This window comes from Platalea leucorodia, assembly GCF_965183815.1.
Source record: "Platalea leucorodia genome assembly, chromosome: 4".
Lineage (NCBI taxonomy): Eukaryota > Metazoa > Chordata > Aves > Pelecaniformes > Threskiornithidae > Platalea > Platalea leucorodia.
The window spans coordinates 89,951,810-89,972,260 of NC_138826.1; the positions used below are offsets into that span (position 1 = coordinate 89,951,810).

Genomic DNA, 20,451 nt, shown 5'->3' on the forward strand with positions numbered 1-20,451 from the left:
TTGATAAGGACAAGCTGTTTGATTGAGTGGAGTAGAGTTCAGGTTTTTCTTTGCAGAACGGCAAACACGTTGAGGTTACACATCGCCCAGGACATCGTATGCATTTGGAAAGCAGAAGTCGGTGACTCGCCTTTGGGATCTGCCTGTAAGAGAAGTGTCCCTGTCTGTCCTCATGGCACAGCTCGAGGATGGTCCCCTGGACCAGTGGCTCAGCTCTGCCATTTTGCCCTTTTCTCCTCCCTTACGAGAAAGCAGCAGAGTTCATATTCCTTTTCCTGGAACATCACTGGTTTAAAATGTAGTTAATTTGGAAATGTATCCACTAGGTAAGGCTCAAGGTAACGGAGCATGGGTTTGGCACTTTATGTGGTTCTCTGCTGGGGTTGCTGGGCTTGCTTCTCCATATTCACTCGCTGCCATTAAGAGCACCTGGACTATTGAGTTGCATTGATGCTGCATCCTATTTGCCTCTTGCTCACGTTGGTGTCAATCGGAAGTAACGCTACAGAAAACACTTAATGTTTTACCAGTGCAAGGCACTGAAAGGCTTTCTCTCAGTCATTAGCAAGTTTGATAGCTCTCATTAGTCCAGTTTAGTCATTGGAGAAGAGAGATGTGTGTTTCTACACTGGTGGCATAAATGCTTCCCTCACTTTTATACTGCTGGAAGAAACGTGTATTTTCAGGGCTAAAACAGTAATCCATTCACAGTACGCTTCTGAAACCGACCCTATTTTATTCACCTCTCTTAAATGGTCAAAACTGTGTAACTGGATGCCACAGGCTCTATACTCCTAACACCTAATAGAGATTCTTTGAAGGGATGTTTTGAAGACATTTGAAATAGGAAGCTCTGTGCCCTATCCTCACTGCTGTTGTGAAACTCTAGGTGAGTCCACATAGATGTGGATTTTTATTGCAGTTTAACATTTCTAAACACCATTTTGCTGGTTAAGAATGGGCTGAATCATCTAAAATCGACTTTTATTTTTGCCCTCTAACTTGACCCACAGAATGTATCTACTAATTAAATGTCAACAGGAAACAAATGTCTTCACAGAAGGAAAGTAGTTATCTATGGCAATTTTGGTTTGTGGTGGAAAAGCTAGGATGAAAAAAAATCCACATACAGGCAGTCACATACATACATTTTTAAACAGCGTTACAAACCCGTGCATGGCCACCCAGCTAGGGACGGAAATGGCTGGAGACACATGGTTTCCCCAGAGCGGATTCAGTAAGGTCTCGGAGACCATGCCTTTTCAGCCGAGCTGTCCTCAGACATGACAAGGCCTGTACTCTTAGAAAGAGCGGGCTCGGCCAGATAGCAAGAAGCGAAGTTGTGCATGCTGCTCGATCAGCCTCAGCCCTGCGATGCAATTCAGAAGGGAAGCAAAACTGTATATAAAAGTGTCTCCATTTGTACTAATAGTAGGAACCTTTCACGCTGGGTTTTTTCTTGCCGCTCTATATCAACTTCTCAAAGATTCATTTCTTCTGTTTTTTCCACTAATGAACTAGAAAGAAATCTGACTGGGAGAAATCTCCATAGCCTGAATAGTTGACCCAACTGAAAGATGAAATAAAATACCCAAAGGGAAGAGGAAAACCTGCCATCCCCCTTGGCATCTGGGTGTAGGAAAAGCGCTGCTCCACTACGACCAAAACGCTTTTAGATGCAACCCACTACTGGGCACTGTCTCAGCCTTTCAAGAAATCACTTTCCACTGTAAACACTGACTGCAGTCAACGCAAAATATTTATTCCTCTCATCTGAGGATCTCCCACATGCTTTGAAGTATTTGAGTTCCTAAGTGAGAATACCAAATATTATTCCTGTTGCATGTACGTCAGTCAGCTCTTGGACGCTCTCCCTCTATGTCATGGTGTCAGTAAGGATGAGTGAAGCTGCCCTTTGGCCAGACTGCTGTTTGGTTTAAAACGCTAGATTTGGGTGTTGCTAAAAGCACCTCCCACCACGGCTGTCCTTGTTTTCCAAAGTAAACAACCTCTGGCGTCTTGTGACCTGAACAGCCCCAAGTGTCTGACCTTGAAAAACAAAAAATATTTTATTTGAAAAGAAAAATCTGCAGTCTAAATGATTTGGGGCACTGCTTTTCTTCCTCAGCAGGATGCTGGAATGCCCAGGCTTTGGTAGGAGCTGCTTACACGCCACAGACATACACGGGAACATATTTGCCCTCTAATGATATATTAGGCAATGGTTTTGAGTTGGCAGACTACTAAAAGCCCTAGCCAAACAAAGATAAAATTGTAATTTATCAACAGAGAATACTGAATTCATGGTCGCTAGTGACTGCTGGGGCTGGTGGTAGCCCACAAAGCTGAAGTTGACAACATGGAGACAACAAATTCTTGAGATTGCTTAGAATTTTCTCAGCTTCAGAAAAAAAAAAAAAAACTGTGCAGATGTTTTTTCCTAGAAATTGTTCAAACCAGGAACAAGATAAAATGATCGCCTTTCTCAAAATCCTGTACAACAGGGCTGAAGCAGCAGAGCTGTATGAAAACACCGTGATTGCAAGCATCTTCTGCAGCACGTAAAGGAAGGTGTGAAAACGGAGGAGTCACGGCGCACGCAGAGAGGCAGCTGGGGGGCTGTCCCACTGAGGGGTCAGCGAGGCTGTGCGCTAGCTGGCACCGACCTTTCTTTTGAGAATCTGGTCCATGGTTTTTAGGATTCTTATTCCCTGTACTAGTTATTATTTGGAGGAGTAGGATTTTCCAAAGGCATCCTATTCCTACAAAAGATTTTAATGAGTCTTGAAAATATTTTATCTCAGTTATGTTGAGGAATCTTTCTCAGTAGACCGTAGTCCTTTCCATCCCCTCAGATTTGTAGGAGCTTTGTTTTGCTGAAGTCAGTGGTGTTAGACAGATACTGTAATGAGGTTAAGAATTAGGACCTATTTTTACAGGGTTTCACAAGTTATTTTAATTGTCCTGAGTTAAATGTGATCTTACAGTGCCATGGTGGAAATCCCTGTGATTAAAGGTGAACAGGAGGGACAAACAGCAAGGGGCAAAATGCAAGTTCCTCTGCCACCTTCCTCACCCTCCACCTACCCTTCCATCTCCTGGCTGCTCTCCGCATCGAAACCAACTGCTCTCACAGCGAGGAATTCAATCTCCTCACCAGCCGCAGCGCCGCCGAGGCTCTCAGGGATACTGCCACAGTGATTTCTGTCAACCGGTACCAGCACCAACTAATTTCACAAAAAAGCAGCTACAAAATCACCAGGGATACTGACTGTTACAGACCCAGGCCAAACGCGAAGTGGTGTTCTGGAGGTGAAAGGATCTCTACGCCATTACAGACCTTCTGAGTTTCCCAGTCCCAGGGGCGTACTTTCATGGGAAGGAAAACCTGTTTCAGATCACGCCAGATATTTTCTGCGCTGCCCAGCAGTTATACCTGAGGATGTTCTCCAGATGTTCGTGTTTGTATGAAACATACAATAATAAAGTTGTAAACCGGAGGAGACAATACCCAGATTGCAAGAAGAAGGGCTTTAGGGCGGCCTGGAAAAACCTGAAAATTAACTAGCCCACACACAAAACCAACTTGTCCGCTTTAATAGGATGATAAAGACATATTTTATTGGCTTTTCCAAAGAACGGCTACTTTTCCCGGCAAGTGGGCACACACAATTTGTCACGGTTCTTATACTGCCAGTAAGTGATTGCTTGTATTTTGGGGAACAGATATTCCTTCCACCTAGGCAGACAAGAAGTGAGAAGCACGGGGTCTGAGACAAGGTGAAGCCACAGTTCAGACAGTTTTTAGGCTACAGTGAAAAGAAAAAAAAAATATGCCATTGTCTGGAATGCCAGCTATTGAAAAACAAAAGAGACGAAAATCCTTGCAGCAACTGAAAATGGAGGGGATGGAAACAGACCTGTTACATTAGGGCAGTAAAATTTCTTGGCTAAAAGAAGTTAGACCACAGGTATCATCTGTACTGAAACTATAAAGAGCACCAAATGAGAATGCCCTGGCTAAGACATCTGCAAAGTGAAATGTCTTCAGTGTTTGCAAGCTGTCCAACAAGAGGTGAATAAAACAGGAGTTTGAAACTGGAAGCCTTTTCTCTTTTCTTTTCTGGAACCGCTTCTCTTTTTCTGCTGGCCTATGTTGGCTAGGCAAAAGGTCTGAGAAGGCTGGCTACAAGTCCTAGGAGGTCTCTGGGGAAGGCTTTTGAGTGTACTATTCCTGGCTAATTTGGGCTGCTCAAGCGGGTCCTGATCCCAAAAACATGTGGACATAACTGAGACCTTTTTGCTTAGTGCATTTAATATTACACCAGTGGCCTGTATAAGGATTTCAGAACGTCACATGCCTACATGGCTGGGAGTATGGCTATTTCAGTGATTTCACTGATTGGGGGGCATTTGGAAGTATTATCTCAGTTTTTTTTTTTTTAAAGTGACTGTAAAAATAATACAGTTGCTGACTGCTGTCCTGGCTTTGATCTGAAAAGCGTAGTCAGGCCCTGTGGTGTATCGCTTCTCTTCATAAAAAAGCGGGAGCAAGCCAGACTGGAATGCGGCTCTTCAAATACGCAGGATTAAACATTTTTGCAGGTTTATTGTGGGACCTGTAGGTGGCCTCATTTTAATAGTCCAAGAACTATTAGTTCGGTTTGCCAATGAGCTAAGCAACATTTTGTCTTATTCTACTGAATTTGGAAGCGGACGAATTTGGAATTGCTTCTAGTGCCACTGAATACTCTGCCATTTGTCCTGTAAACAAGTGGGTATAGAGCACACTGATTTTAATTCTGAAAGTGCGAACATCTGTTTTGTTTTCATCCTGAAATTCCTTCAAGGATGGGAAGAGAGAGGGCACGATTTTGAAGCTCTGAGTTGGACCAGTAAAGTAGCCTGCATCATGTATTTCACCTCCCCTCCCAGACCACAGGTGAAGGAGCAGAGGACTGCTGGCCATGCACTAACATTAACCACAGGCACTCTGTAACATACTGAACAGTAAGAAAAATTAACATACATCACATATTGTGTTAGAGAAGGCCTAACCTCATGGCTTACCAAATTCGGTTGGGTAAATGGACTGCAAAACAAGGCTAAGTGAATTAAGACTGAGTACAATCCATAGAGTACCAGCATCCACACTTGGTATTGTGTTTGCGACAACGTGTTCTTCAGTGTCACCCCAACAGAAATGCTGACTTATGATGCTGTCTTATTTAACTGAGCCATTCTTGGGGTGCAGAAGAAGAGGAAATACAATGGAGCTTAGCTAGCCCCACAGAAAGCTCCGCTTTTGTCAGCTGTTGAGAGGGCAATAAGGTCTCATGCCTCACGCTAGCACATTGGGCAGGTCCTCTCCCGTGTGTCATTATTATCACTATCTTGTGTTGGGCTGCTGGAGGCAGGCTGTGCACTTCACTTCTATCATCTTGCCTTTTACCCTGAGAGACGACAGAGCCTTCAGACACCACTTACCTCTGAGTACAAATAAGAGGCCAATGCACTACTTCACAACAAGCTCCCTCTCCTTTCTTGGAGCGATGCCTTTGCTGCACAAATCCAGATGTCAGCCTATCCCTGGCCATGTGGGGAATACACACTATAGCCACTGTGGTAAGGCCCCAGTTTTAACCAGTTCACATACACACACTGTATTTTTTTTAGTGTATGAGAGCTGATATAGCTTGTGAAAAATGCCTATGGTTAAATTGCCTTTAATATATGGAAGCCACATAGCTACAACGACAAGAGAATCACAAAGTGTTTCGTTAAGTGGCCTCGTGTTGCTGATCCTGCCGCCACTGCTTCTCCCACCCTGCGACCAGGGCAACCCAGGCAACAGCAGGAGCAGCAGGGAGAGCGTCTCATTAGAAACTCCCCTAGGTTTGAAGCGGTGGGGTGTACACGTGCCTTAGGCACAACTTCATGCTATGCACTGCAAAACACAGCCTGCCTTGGGCTGGACTGGAGCGCAGAGCCACCCCTCGTGTCTGCTGCCAGCCCAGCAGCAGCAAGAGGACCGCACACCTCCGAGGACGTGCCTTAGCACAGCACCTCTGGGTGCTGACGGACCGGCCGGGTTACGTTGGGAGTGCAGGGCAAAGCCACCACAAGGCATCCAGCTGCATCTCATTTTACTGGGTACCAGTTAGTCCCTCATTTCAGAAATACCAAACTATTACAGTTCTGAGAGGGAACTACAGTGGACGGGTGGGAGGCAGAGGGCTACCAGGGATTAATTTTTGGACTAACAGGGATTATACTAAACTTGTAGAACAAGTCTTCAGTGTGTCACCTGTCCTAGGACACTCTGCAATGTTTGAGACCAATTAACAAGTGAATTAGTTTTGATGTAACTCTCTGGTTGCCACGAACACAAATACGGAAGCTGGTTTTAAAACAGCCTGCAACTTCTTCTCCCCCCTTCCACCTATCTTTTAAAATCCACTGCAGAGCTGATCTACCGAGCAGCGTTAACCTGCTGCCCGCAGGGCATTCCAAACCTGCATCCTTGGAGATGAAACCTTGACAGAAACCAACTTTCCAGCCAAATTCCTTCACTGCAGACAGAGCCCAGGCACCACGGCGCTCCTATGGCACGCCTGCGACTCACCACATCCCACACCGCGTCTTTTGGAAACGGCCAGAAGTTTTGCTAAGTAAAAGTTGAGTCTTTCTCTAAACATTTTCCCTCTCTATTGTGCCTGGGTGCTTGTGATACTCTCTTGAAAGCAGGTAAGTGCAAGGACACCTGGTACCCTGCAGTGCTGCACCCCTGCCAGAAACCTGCTGGAGATAAAGTGCTGGATATATAATATTCACAGTAAGCAAGGGAAAGCAAAGTAAAAGCACCTCCCTAAGACATGCTGCAGCTAGGGGCGCAAAAACCTGACATAAAACCAGATACATAAGGAAGGAGAACAGAATTATTTATAAAGAAATTTATTTTATATTTGTGTACAACAAATATATGAAAACAAATTTAATTTGAAAAATGTATATTCGATTTCTTAAAAGTATTGAACTCTCTTAAGGAAAGGTTTTAGTTATTAAAAAGGTACCGAAGGCTAAAATTATACTTGGATAATATATGTCTGTGTACGTATATATATATATAAAAAACATGTGCAATTTTATATATATATATATAGCATATATAAATAACATGTGTGACTTACATGATATTTTAAGGTATGCTATTTAAACATCTGAGTAACAATAGAGATATTATAAAATATAGTTTGCTATTTCTACAGAGTTTGCATTCAGTTTTTATAAGCATCTAGACAGTGCAAAATTTAAACATACAGAAATATTCTCCTATTATTCTATACATTGTGCTCAGCTCCCAAGTTTCCCTGTCATGATGATAACCAGACTGAACCAAATTTGGAGGGTTCAATACTAGCCCTTACTAGCATCTTCTAAGAGCAATAAAAGGAAATCTGTCTTACCTTGCACTGCACTGTGGTATAGTTTGCGCGCAAGAGAGAACAATGCATTTCCTATGTTAAATGGTCTAACTCCCAGAGATCACATACACCTCACCATATTGACTCATTTCATTGCACTCCATATCCTGCAAAAATAAATCTCCTGGTGGACAGCATACATTACTGCGTACTGAAGTTTAAGCAATATATTTCTTTAACATAAGGCAGGAATATACTGAAATTTGATAACACTTAAATCCAACAGCAATCTGGAATTAAACCACATTTATGTACCACATTTTTATAGATGCTGCCTTTTTTATGTTTATGTCAGAAAATGTGGTAGAGAAAACCTACTTTTCTTTAAATAAAGGCAAGGGATAAAAGCAGTCCTTCTAGAAGAAATCGCTAAAAACCAATGGGACCAGGAAAAACTCGACCGCCTTGAAACACCAAAGGTCAGGCTGCACAACCTTTCCTGCAGCTGATGAGCAATTCCTTGCATGACATCTGGGGGAATACTCATATGAGTAGGTGCTCGCTACAGCAGAACCCGAGTGTTTTAGCTCTAAATATTTATCATCCTTATTTGCATCTATTCGATGTTAAGGTATTGTACGCTTTTTTCATGTCTGTCTTATGTTGCTAAAAAAAGGCAATTCTGACCATTCCATATGCTTTTACAGTAGGTATATTTTAACTGAAAGATGTTTGTAGTTTAGATAATATGTTTATTATCACTGACATAAAAACCTCAATCCTGCTTCCATAAAAATCAGTGGTCGCTTTGCTCCTACTAGAAACAAAATTGGATCCAAATATGTTAGTCACAAAGTTTGCTAATAAAATTAAATACTATATTAAGTCTCTCAATGCTTAAAGGCAAAGTGGTGTTAGCAAATAGCGTATAGTATAGCTTAAAGAACAGTATTATGCACAATTCTAGACAAACTGTTACTCAACAAAATCTAAAAGCAGCTGTGAAAAACATCTTATGGGACAGCAAATTTTGCTACATGAAAACTTCTGGAGCTCTGACAGGCTTTTTTCAAATTCATTTCCTAATTTCTTAAACCAACCCCCTCACTCACGTCCCACACCGCAATTGCACAGATTAAAGGCTGTGGCCTTGTAGGCAGTATGCATCCAGACCAGCTAATCTTTAAAACTGGATACTCCAGGAGGGTCTCCCTCATTCCGCCGCATTCATTCCTAAATTCCTTTTTAGCAGAAACTGTCGTGTTTCTGAATCCTTGTAGCAACCGACAAGATAAAGAGCCTAGTGTCATCCCTCATCTACTTCACTTCTCAAGTTTCTCTCTGCACTTGTCCATATAATTACCCCCTGCAGATTTCACCTTTAATTCAGATTTGAGTTACAGTTGCTGAACAGGCCTCACCAAAAGACAAAGCCTCATTAGTAGCCCGCAAAAGTGAGCCTTACTAGTTAAAACCTTGATTTAAATACCAAACAAAGGGGAAAAACAGATGCTGAGACAATGTTTACATCCTTTCAACCACACCCTTGAAATTTTGGCAGTAAATTAGCCAAAGGATGGGCTTTACATCTCATCCATCTCTCTCAGTCGGGAAGGAACAGCCATAACTACAAGTTTTTGCAGGGTGCGGCTGATGCTGGGAGATGGCTGAATACATATGACCAAAGGCTGCATGCCTCGCAAGTCAGAACAAAGCAGAGATGTGCTAGGAATTCAGGATTTTCTTATGCCCAGAAGTTTCCTATAGACTGGAGATAAACACAAGTCCCATCTCCCACACAAAAAGGAATCGTGTTCAAACCTAGAGTAACACAGCACTAAGAAGAAACTAATAACTAATGATGCCAAAGCCTCTCGATTTAAGGATCCCCCAAAACAATCTCAAAGAAAAGAAAGGAAAAGAAAACCTGTGGAGTCAGTCAACACATTTTTCAATCCAATTATATAGTAAATGCACTGGCAGGCAAGGCCTCAGTTCCGAAAACGTGAGGAAGAAGAAGGATGGTGCAAAATACTTTCATACATTTAAACATTCTTAGGATATAAGAGAGCAGGCAACTTAGAAAACATTCCTTGTAAGCTGTGTGGGATCAGCGCAGTTTCCTGCAGGCTTTGCTTCCTCCTACAGCTCAGCTTTGCCTGTTTGGGCAGGACTGGCGTTACCACTGCCTTCTCCAGCGTTGTTCTTGTCTGCTGGCTTGAAAGATAACGAAGCAGAGTTTGTGCAGTACCGTTTGCCAGTTGGGCGAGGTCCATCGTCAAAAATATGCCCCAGGTGAGCACCACACTGAAACAAAATACAATAGAGTATCACTGTGTCTCTGTGCAGCTCGATGGCATCACCGTGGTGTTAAGCAATGACTAACAGCCGCTTCCAAGGAAGCACATCGGTGCCTACATCGCCCTTTCAAGTGGGACTTACAACCTACATTTATTTGCAAGGGTGATCCAGGAAGATGACCTTCTGAGACACCACGGGTGCCTAAGACTTCAAGCCCATATTTCCTGGGTGTTTCCCTTCGTGCCACTGAATATATTTAGTTGGGCCACTATTTCTGAGAAGCCACCTATCCCTGTAATGATCTCATGGCAGGAGCTCAGTTAAAAACACGGTGGTGAGGGCAGCACTGCCCACGTTTCACTTACTGCTGTAAGGACAGCTGTGTAAGAAAGGGGCAGCCTGAGCTCTGGGCCCTCCTCAGCCTGCAGCCATCTGCTATGCCCCTCGGTAAGAAAACACTAAACCCCTTGGTGATCCTAAAGCAGTGAAGATATTCTTTGGAGTATGCCCTCATACTCTTTTTTTTTTTTTTTTCTTTCCACAGCCTGGCACTCTTTTGAGCATCAGTGTCCTTTTGGTTACACCTCTGCTTCTCGCCCCTGGAGGGGATGGAGCTCATCCACTACTCATCTCATACTATTTTCTGTAGTATGTAGGAGACAGGGACAGGTGACTGAAAAAGACCTGTAGTGAAGATATGTAAAATATTTCTGAATGAATAATCTTTAGCTGGGAGTAATTATAAATAGGAATGATGCTGAATTTGCTTTTTGTAAGGAATATGAAACTACAGATGGTCTGTTGACACTTTTGTTCTGTATCAGTCAGCCTCAGATACTCGCAGTGGTATTCAGGGTGAACACTACTGCTCCTGTCTGTAAGAAAGGTAATAGTCCCCTGCTTTACAGAAGAGTACAATTTTTTGAAGAAGCTGATCCAGTTGATCCTTATTCAAAAACTAGGATTACTATCACTGCACATTATGGCTGACAACTTATCTGGATAATAAGAACTTCTTGTAATTAGTCACCTGAATTCCACAAGTTCATTTTTACAGCCTGCCATGAGAAATAAAAAAATAAAACCTTGCACTGGAGAAATATTTATCTTGAACAGGAAAGTCATGCTGCTTTACCAAAGAGCCTTGGCCTTTCAAGTCAATAGCTGATCTCAGTGAGAGCCAGAATGATGTAACTGAGATCACAGAGCTGCTCGTGGGCTCACAGTCAGACAGCAAAAATTAAAGACTGCAAATTATTCTTAACGTTTAATTAATTCATAGTATCCCAAATACATACAGGCAATACTGATTATTCTGAACGGTGAATGAGTTAGTGATGGCAAATCTCTACCCTGCAGTTAATGTGTTGCTAATGTTCTCCTGCTGTTACGGCCTTTAATTCACCAAAGCAGAAGGAAGGGTGTCTGTAGAAGCAGGTGAAGTCTTGGCTTCAGGTTAAACCCTCTCAACAGACTGAAATGCTGGGGGAGGCTCTCACACCAGCTAGGAGGGACAGAAACTCTTCTCGTTTAGTGACAGCTGAAACAATAATCCTCCCAGACTCTGGGAGCAGGGCAGGCAGGCATGTGAAGCCTCAGTGCTCCGGCCCGTCCGTCCCACCCGCGCAGCCACATCCCAGGGCAGGCTCCCTGCTCCTGGGGAAGTGTCGCTCAAACAGCTGCGGCAGTCCAGCAAGGACCCCAATAACAAACAAGGGCGCTTCTAGCCCGTGGTATCAGCACGACGAGCTCCCACAGGCAAGGGGAAAAGGCGTGGGTGACTTTGGGTTAAGCAGCGGCTGCTCGGCTTTGTAAGGAAGGAAGACAAAACATGGCAAATAAGGAAAAAGCAAAGGAAAGTTGCATGGGAACTAGAGAAGACAAAGCTTCAAGTCCTGTTCCTGAACGACTGCTGTCTTGCTACCCTTTCCTCCATTCTCCACTGCTTATTTTATTTCATACTCCTTTAGATTGAAGGCCTTTTTTAGGCAGTTTGGGCAGAAAACCCGAGCTGTTTCTCAGAGTGGAGTCTCTCACAATGAGGCATTTCACCTGACCATAAAGCTTTTCCATACCTTGGGGAAAAAACATCTAAAAAAATGTAAAGTGTCCCAGAGAGAGTATTTTTCTAAATGCTCAGCATCCTAATTAAATCATCTCATCTCAACTAAGAATGCTTCAAAACCTCCTGGCTAGAAGTGTTAAACAGATCTTTTCCAGATTAACATTTAACCAAAGATAAATCATTCCCTCTCCACTGGACAGAAACAGAACAAGAGAAACCGTAGAGAGAAACGGTCTGCAGGAGTAATATACTCACATACAGACTACAAAGACAATCTATCAAAAAGGTTTTCCTCGCAAAACCTGAGAAGCTGTGTGAGAGTCCAAGGTAGTCTCACTACACCTTCTTGTGATGGCAGAATCACACCAGGATTGGATTACTGCAAAATTTGTTACCTTTTGAGACTACCCCTCACCAAAAATTTATGTGGCCATTCTCTCTGTAGAGGACTCTATAACTCATCTGCCCTGAAAAGAAATGTAATTCAATCCTTTGTATCACAGTATAAGAAACCTGGCCCTCAGCTGAGAGTACAAAGGATGAATTGATTTGACTGTCCTCCCCACACATAATAGGTGCCGACCATTTTTCTAGGACGTATATCCGTGTCTGCAAAGCCTCCCAAAAAGAAACAATCATCTGTTGCGGCCTTGCACATAAATATATTGGGCAGAATGCACTGGGACGGTGAAACGGTTAGAGTAAAGCATCTGAAGTATGTGTTTGGGAGCAGGAAAGGGGGGTCACGGCTAACTGTCAGTATGCTTGGATCTCCCAAGCCTCCTGGTTCTAATATGCTGCTGGGAGGCAGGGAAAGCAGCTTGCAGTCAGCTGCTGTAGCCGAGTCCGAGCTATCAATGTGCAAACAGTATTTCCGTGACTACAGAATTTTATTGATTTGTACAGGTACAAATAATAGCTAGGGAGACCTCAGGGGAAGGGACTCTCCAGCAGGAAAGAGAAAAAAAAAAAAGAGAGATGCAACCAGTTTTACAGTATTCCTCAAATGCATTTGTAATTAACTTCTACCTGTCACTAATCATTGACCTTTGAAATATATCCAGGGTGATGTGTTTCCAAAAAACTGTAGAAGTTATTTCTAGGATAATCCCATGGATGTCTTTGATTAATATTACAGCAATTTTCCACCAGTGTTTGCTTTCTATAATGGAGAACATTAAAAGAGAGGTTTTTTATTCTCTCAGACAGGTGGAAGGACTTTTAAAGAAAAATCAACTACTTTTTCATCTGCAAAAGATTAATAAGGTTTTGGGTGTGGGAGAGGGTATTTCCCTCCAGTTCTACCAAGGCCTGCCATATCAATCCCACTGCTTTCCAGGCTGCAGTAAAACTGTGTTTTTTTGCAGCTGCATGTGTGATTCACCTTCCTAGGGCTCCAAGGAGGGGAGGAAATGGTTTTGTTATGGATATACAATGCGGTGGTATTAACTATGCTGAGCGGTGGCTGCAAAGATGCTCACCATTCCTCAAGCTATTTTCCTGCATGACTTGATCATCAGTGGGGTTATTGCCCCAGGAAGCTGGAGTAGCTGGTAGGAAGTTACCATTGGATTATATAGCAACCTTGGTCGTATTTTTTTCTTAATGCTTTAAATTCAGTTTTTGGTTTTGCTTTAATTTTATGGCGTCTGCATGCGACTGCTGCTAATACTGCTGGTCTCAGGTCTGCTAACGCTATTTTGTTTGGCAACAGGTAAATGACATTCCCAGATTCCTTGGCCTGACCACAGGCTGCCTTGGGCTTCTCTCAGGTGAAACCAGGAGCTCTGGCCATCTCTTGAAGGGTGTCAGCAGATACAGGCTCAGCAGGTCGGCAGCACGCTGATTTTAGCACTATTCAGGCCTACTAGGCAGAGCTGAAGTGAGTGGGTTGCGTTTTTGATTATGCCAGTAATCACTGGTGAAGCACGAGATTCCCAGCCTGCAGTCCCATTGCTACCTCGCTAGGGAATTTAGGGAAATGGATATTCCCAAAAAGTATGAAATGGATCTTCTAAAGCATATCATCAATGTAAAAACTACAGAATTATGTAGTACACATGACATCTAGCAGACGTGCTAATTTGGCCATTAACATGTTGGGGCAAACCCTCTACCCAGACTGAAGTTAATGGATTCTCCCTAAAGACCATCTTGCCTTTTTTGGGAAAGCTTTTTAACTCTGAGCATTTATATACAAGGACTGATTGACTAGCAAGGATGCATATTGTCAGGGATGAAATCAGTTATCCCTCCACCAATACTGTCAGGAAAGAGAATAGCAAATTCTCATGGCCCAAATGAAGCTGCTGCTTCTCTCAGGAGGAGTTTGAGCATGTGGAGCTAGAGGACTGCAAGCTGCTGGGTACGTCTGCCAAACGCCAATGCAGCAGCTTCTCCCTTTGCTAGGTAATGATTATGCCATTCTCTTCACAGAGAGGAGGGCAGCACAAAGGATGAGAGTAGAACAAGACAGATAACGGAAAATTTGGGCATGTTTTGAATGACTACTGACTTCATTATTACAGCAGATGGGATTGTGTGAGGCAGCCATTAGGACTGCGCTGGGAATGAGTGTTGGGAATGAGTTAGCACGGCTGCACAGTAATGCGCAGTGATGGAATCAGCACACAGACAGTCGCTCCACTGCTTTCGACTTCCCTCTCAACTGCTCACGTGTGGAGTCAGTCGGCCAGGCTCAGGCTCAGGAGCTCCTTTGAAGGGACCCTTTTCAGGAAGACAATTTTTGTAGATTCAGCACCAAGTCCAACCATTTACATCTGCTCTGTTAAATCTCACACGAGACAACAACCTGCATTCCAACGAGCCCTTTGTGCCTTCAGCTCGTTCCACCCAGCTGTTATGCCTACGACCCATTGTGCTCTCTCACAATGATTACTATTTAATGGAACTGAAAGGTTTGCAAATCTTAGGGAAAGTACAGCACGCTGTAATGATTTTTGCAGCCTTTGCCATCGGAATGGTCTGTGTGTGCTATAAACTAACCTGACTGCAGGATATTTCAATCCGATGCATCCCATAGGAGAAATCATCATTGAAAGTAATTGCGTCAGGACTGATCACATCATAGAAGGAAGGCCAACCTGGAAAAGAGGAACAAGATAATTAAGAGTCTTGGTGGCAGCTGGCATTGTAAAAAGCAAGACAGAATCACACTTTGAAAAATGTTTATCTCACTTCAGAGCCTGGAAATAACTGAAATGGAGATTTTGGATCCTAAATCACTTAGGTACTTTGGAAAATCTCCCCCCTAAATACAGAGTTGTTTACAGGCAAGGACCAAGCTGCCACCAGCTGCCCACCTTCCATCTCAACAGAGATTCCTGCACTCCACCGCAAGCAGTGGTAGCAGTTTAGCTCAGGCACGAAGGTGGTTGCTCAGGTAAGCCAGATTCAGCCTCACCATCAGCTTAAAAAACCACAAATTCCACCCTGAAGACAAACAGTGAGATGTTATGGAACACAAGTGGTTTTGCTTTTGCAGTGTAAAGGTACCTTAAAAAAAGAGTTGGTAAGTTGCAATTTAGAGCCCCAAAACCTGCCTTAACCTTTGCTTTCATGAAAGCATGGTCACACCCAGAAGGATGTGCTCCGACCCTGACCCATCACACATTAGAGGCAACGAGATGACTAGCATTGTGTCTAATTTCAAAACAGTAATGAGTGCTTCAGATCAGCCATGGACAGGTGGAGTCCTAACTAAGCCTATATTAGACACTAGAAGATGGTCTGCATGTGGTCTGCATCCAGGACAAAACAACTGCACTCATTAACAGGTATGTTCAACACAGCTGCTAGCTGAGTGCTGAGCAACGTGACCTGACACCAGATGATGATGAGGGGTATACCTGATCTACAAGTAATGGCCACTTACCATCTAAATAATGACCTTCCACTCTTTAACTATTCCATGCCAAGCCTCCCCCTCTCCACAACACAGGTAAAAAACAACGCAGGTCTATCCAGTGTCCCAGCAGATACCCATTACACAGCTGTAACTTTTCAGCCACCCCTCAAAAACTTGTCATCATATGCTCCATTTCCTGAAGCTGGGTTCCCATCTGATAGGCTTTAAGGTCATGTCAACATCTACCAGTGCCCATCTGAAACCCCACCGGCCATCTGTCCTTCTCATTCAGTCTCTTGCCAAATATAACAACAAGCACAGGCAACTCTTGCTCTCTGTGCATTACACATATGCCCACGTACACAGAACTTCCTTGTTTCTTCTTCTAATATCTGTTAAGCATTTGTTACTGATGATTTCATAAAATGACTTGCAATAAGCTCTTAAGAAACACAGCAGCAGCTGCGAATCACTGCATGCAGATGAATAAAGGATGTATACAGCTTCCAATAAGTAAAGTGAGTAAAATTTCCTATACACTAAAAGGAAGTGAGGAAGCTACCAAGTTTTCTGAATGTGGGTAAAGAAAGTGTGTAAACTGGAAAAAAACACTTATGTCTTCAGTTGTATCTTAAGCCATTAAATATGGAAGAACACTTATTAGGCTGCAAGCATAACAGGCATAATTTTTTAAGAAAGAAATGCTCAGAAACGCATTTCTCTTCCTTTTGGGAACACCGATATAGTAGCATTCCTAAGCCTGCAACCTGAAGGCATTGCAAGCCCCAGGTCCTATGCTCCCAAGGCGCCTACTATCACAAGTGTTTCCACCCCAGAACTCACTGCAGAAGTAAGTAGAGTCATTTTTTTCCCCAAAAGGATTGCAAATGGAAGACAGGAGACAGATTGAGGAGCAAGAACTCTGAACAGGGAAAACATCCCACAAGACAGGAACTCAAAACAGTGCAGCAATGACAACCATAAAAAAAAAATCATAAATTCTTCCCCTCATGCAAAATATCTCTGCCAAACAAATACCTTCACAAACAGAAAAGCAATAAACATATGACAAGTTTTGCAAAAGGGGTTATCCTGTTGACAGGAAAATTAATGTTTCCTAATTGGTGGCTCCTTTCCAACACCATTCGTCATCTTAGCTGGGCCTCTGTCTAATGAAAATTGAGGTGTTACACAGAGCTGGCCAGAATATTTTTAATGAAGTCTTTTTAGCTTTTTTAATTTAATAACTTTGCAAACCAGACATATCAGTTTGCCCTTGTGTGATGGCTGAGAAGTTCCAAAGTGGGAGCTGTTTGGAGCGACCAACTATCAGATTGTGTGAAAGCCTCTGGAGGAGGAACACTTCAGTGCTGCAGAAATTCTCAGACAACCCTGCCTCCTCCATAACAGCAATAAGGGGGAAGCTTCAAAGGCTGCTACACAGAGATTGAAGCAATCTGTGTCTTGCTGAGAAAATTATCTTGTGAGAAGGGTTTGAAGGAGAAGTGTTTATGTCAGCTTTGACATTAAAGGAAGACCATCCATCCTCCTTTCTCCAGACTTTTCCTTTTGGTCTTCCCATTCACCACAGAAAAATTATTTGCTTTGGATGCACTCCATGCACTTTTGAAAAATGAAGTCATCTGAAACCTATATAAACAGGCAAGCTCCTCCTGAAGTAGCCTTTGTACCCAACTGGATTGACTTCAGTTTAGGCTGTCAGTTCATGCTACATGTGACACGTTACAAAGGCTCCACCACCACCACATATGGTCCCCAAGACAGGGACTAGGAAAGAGCCTGTGTCTCCACAGTGTGGACTTTTAACTCTTGGTGATGCCATCTCTTCTTGAGTGACGTGGCAGGCCGGACACCAGCACTGCTGTGACGAACCAGTAACTCCACGAGGGTTGACTGAAAACTGAGCAACCCTGCAACAGACAAGGTCCTGAAGGGCACGGCGAGACACACCAACGCTCTGCCGACCTGGAGAGGAAGACAAGTGAACTGCTCATTGAGTTGATGAGCCAGACTCACCAGGAAAATCAATCCCCCTCTGCTGTCTCATTTCCTCTCTCCTGAGCGAAAGTGGAAAACCCATTTGATAGTTCGCTAAGCCTTCTCTGGCCATTTTCTCTGCTTCAAAAGCTGCCAGGAACAAGCTGTAGAAGCAGTCTGCTTGCCTGCACATCAGGCAACTCCCAGCGACGCAGCAAGCCAGCCAGACCCCTGTGGACTCTTCACATGATCTTTCTGTCTTTGTAAGTGGTGAATGACCCAGCAGTGGCCTCCGCTTTGCAAGGCCCAGGCTGCTTCTCCTGCTGTCTCACTGGCTGCTGCTCCTCCACTCCTGTCCTCCCGAGCGCCTGCCTCCTTCCTGCCGTAAGGCTGCAAAATGGCTGACTCGCTGTGCATTTTAGACTGCTGTTAGCTGTGCATTAAAGCTTCAGCCTGCCTTTGACGGCTATCCGGCTACTCGGAAAGGGCATGCTTCTGTGGGAATGGGGGGGGGGGGAAGAAGCCTGTTTTGGATCTCTTCTGCTGAGCTGAGAAACAGCAACCCTGCAGTGACTGAGCGCTGGAGGAGACCCATTGCAAATGCTGGTGCCGAGTCCCAACCCTCCCCGGGTGATGGCTTTCTGTCAGGTCTAGCTCACCACCGCCGATGGGCAGCAGGAGCGGGGCCCGCTGTCTTTTGAAGGATGGCAAAACATAAGAGCCAGGAAGAAATAGCTGCTGGAGGAAAGGGGCAAAGGGTAATTGCAGGAGACACGATGGGGTGGGGGGAGTCTCCCAGCTGAGTGAACAACTTCAAATGACATTTGCACATTTTGTTGTGTGTGTGAACAGCAGCTAAGATTTGTGAATACGTTTATCCTTGAATGTTAAGTTTAATTTGAGGGAGAGTATGACACAATAACGGTCAGCAATTTTTATCACATTATAAACATTTAAAATGGGCTCATTCTTATTTTCACAGTCACTTTGCATCACACGGGCAATAGAAAAGGGCTCTAAAATAAGAGTCTGTTGTGTTTCTGCTCACTCTGATGACCCTTTATATGGGAGTCAGGCCACTATGTCCTAAGGGCCAGTTTCTGGTACATTAATAAGCCAGCCACGGAGATGAATAGCTTTTCAGATATATAGCAAGTATCCTTTCTTGGATTTAAAATGCACTAAATGAAGCAATGAAACTTTCTTCTGTCAAGTACTTAAGTGAAAACCATGTGTAAACTGAACATTACTGACAGATCTTTTCCGCTCCATCCTGCATGAGTAATAGAAAGGATCTTATGCTGCTGGGTGTCACACATACTGAGTCATGTCCCATTCCTCCTCATTCTGGGACATCCCCCAAATACTTTGTAAAAGCTGCACAGCGTTTCTAAAATTCACCCCACGCCCCCTCACCAAAACCAAATCTTTTGTTTTTCATAATGGTCCCTATTCTGGCAAAGAGGAGACAGTGGTTCATGCCTCTCCATCAAAGAGTGGTTTCTTCAGAGCAGAGATGGGCTGGTACTGCCCTGGGCAGCAACAGTGAAGAACAGGGAGGAAGAGAAATGTTGGCTCTGGTAACCTATGCTGGATGCTCCTTTTGCAGTCCTGGGCATAGGGTTTCAAATCATTCAAAAGAGGCATCTTCTTTCTCACTTTCAGACCTCCTACTCTAGGTACCTGATTGAGTCCGTATTACTAACGAGCCGCCTAAGGCAGGCACCTACACAGGCAGCGGGCACACGGTGGGTATCACGACAACACAGGCAGCCAGCACACAGCACTCCCAGACAACTGACAAACTGAACAGTTTGTCTCCTTCTTAAATTGAGATGCCAAAGCAGTTGCAATGCCTGAGTAAGGCAGCGACAGCGAACAGCGTGCCTACAGTCCAGCCCCCCTTGTGCATTCCTGGTGGAGATACGAAACCCCAGCAGGAGCAGATTGGTTCTTTCACATTAACCCAGGAGGTTCTCAAGCACCTCATCTCGTGGGCTACTCCAGGACTCTTTCTTGAGGCAATGCTGACCTCATGCAAAAAAAGACATTTTGTTCCCATAAACTTTTGGAAAGCAGTCCAGCTGTTAATTCATTGATCAATTTTAGAAGCATCTCAAACCTCCTTCCAGTTTTGTAAGTTTGCGCACATTTTGTTGTAGTTAGATCTCCAACTTCCTAATAAATGGATGCAAGCACTTAAGACATCTAACCGTTAAAATATGAGTCTATAATTATTTGCAGAGGCAAAATGGCAGGCTGCTTTTGAAAATCAGCCCTGCTAGGCTATTTTTTCCCCTTTCCTGAACTAATATTCCTTTTGACATTTTTTTGAACAGCACAATTGCAATCCCAAAGCATCTAATGCTCTGACATTATTCCCATTTCATACACCTGCCGACTGGAGACCTCCACAGTTTTTCAATAACTGTGATGTCTGTAGTTATGTTTTCCATTTTAGATCCCACAGAGATTAAGTTCAACCTGCATTTTATCATTCTTTGCTGTAATTATTCCAAGCATTTACTTCAGTGAGTTATTTACAGATGGAGAAGTAGGGGGAGATGGAAGATGTTAGAACTACCAAATGGCACCAGATGGAAAAGAGGACCTTGACCTGAAAAATACCTTGTTTCTCTGATGTGCTGTATTTTTAGAATTCTGATTCCCTTTTAACCTAATGCGGATTAATGAAAACCCAAAGGCTTTTTAAGGTAGAGTCTCATCATTTATCTTCACTGAGAAGCTATGTCTGTGTAAAAACATAAAGCGTATAGGATTAAAAAAAAGGTAAT

At 43.6% G+C, this 20,451-nt stretch overlaps 1 protein-coding gene across 1 annotated transcript in view; it reads right to left on the bottom strand.

The window, feature by feature from the left end:
* Positions 1–7,021: 7,021 nt before the first annotated feature.
* Positions 7,022–20,451, bottom strand: part of MSRB3 (methionine sulfoxide reductase B3) — a gene marked incomplete at its 5' end in the record, with an annotated part of 86,647 nt that continues 73,217 nt past the window's right edge. Inside the window, 2 exon segments of the mRNA XM_082310610.1 lie at positions 7,022–9,731; positions 14,797–14,894. Coding sequence (XP_082166736.1) covers positions 9,567–9,731; positions 14,797–14,894 — 263 coding nt within the window. The 3' untranslated portion in view covers positions 7,022–9,566.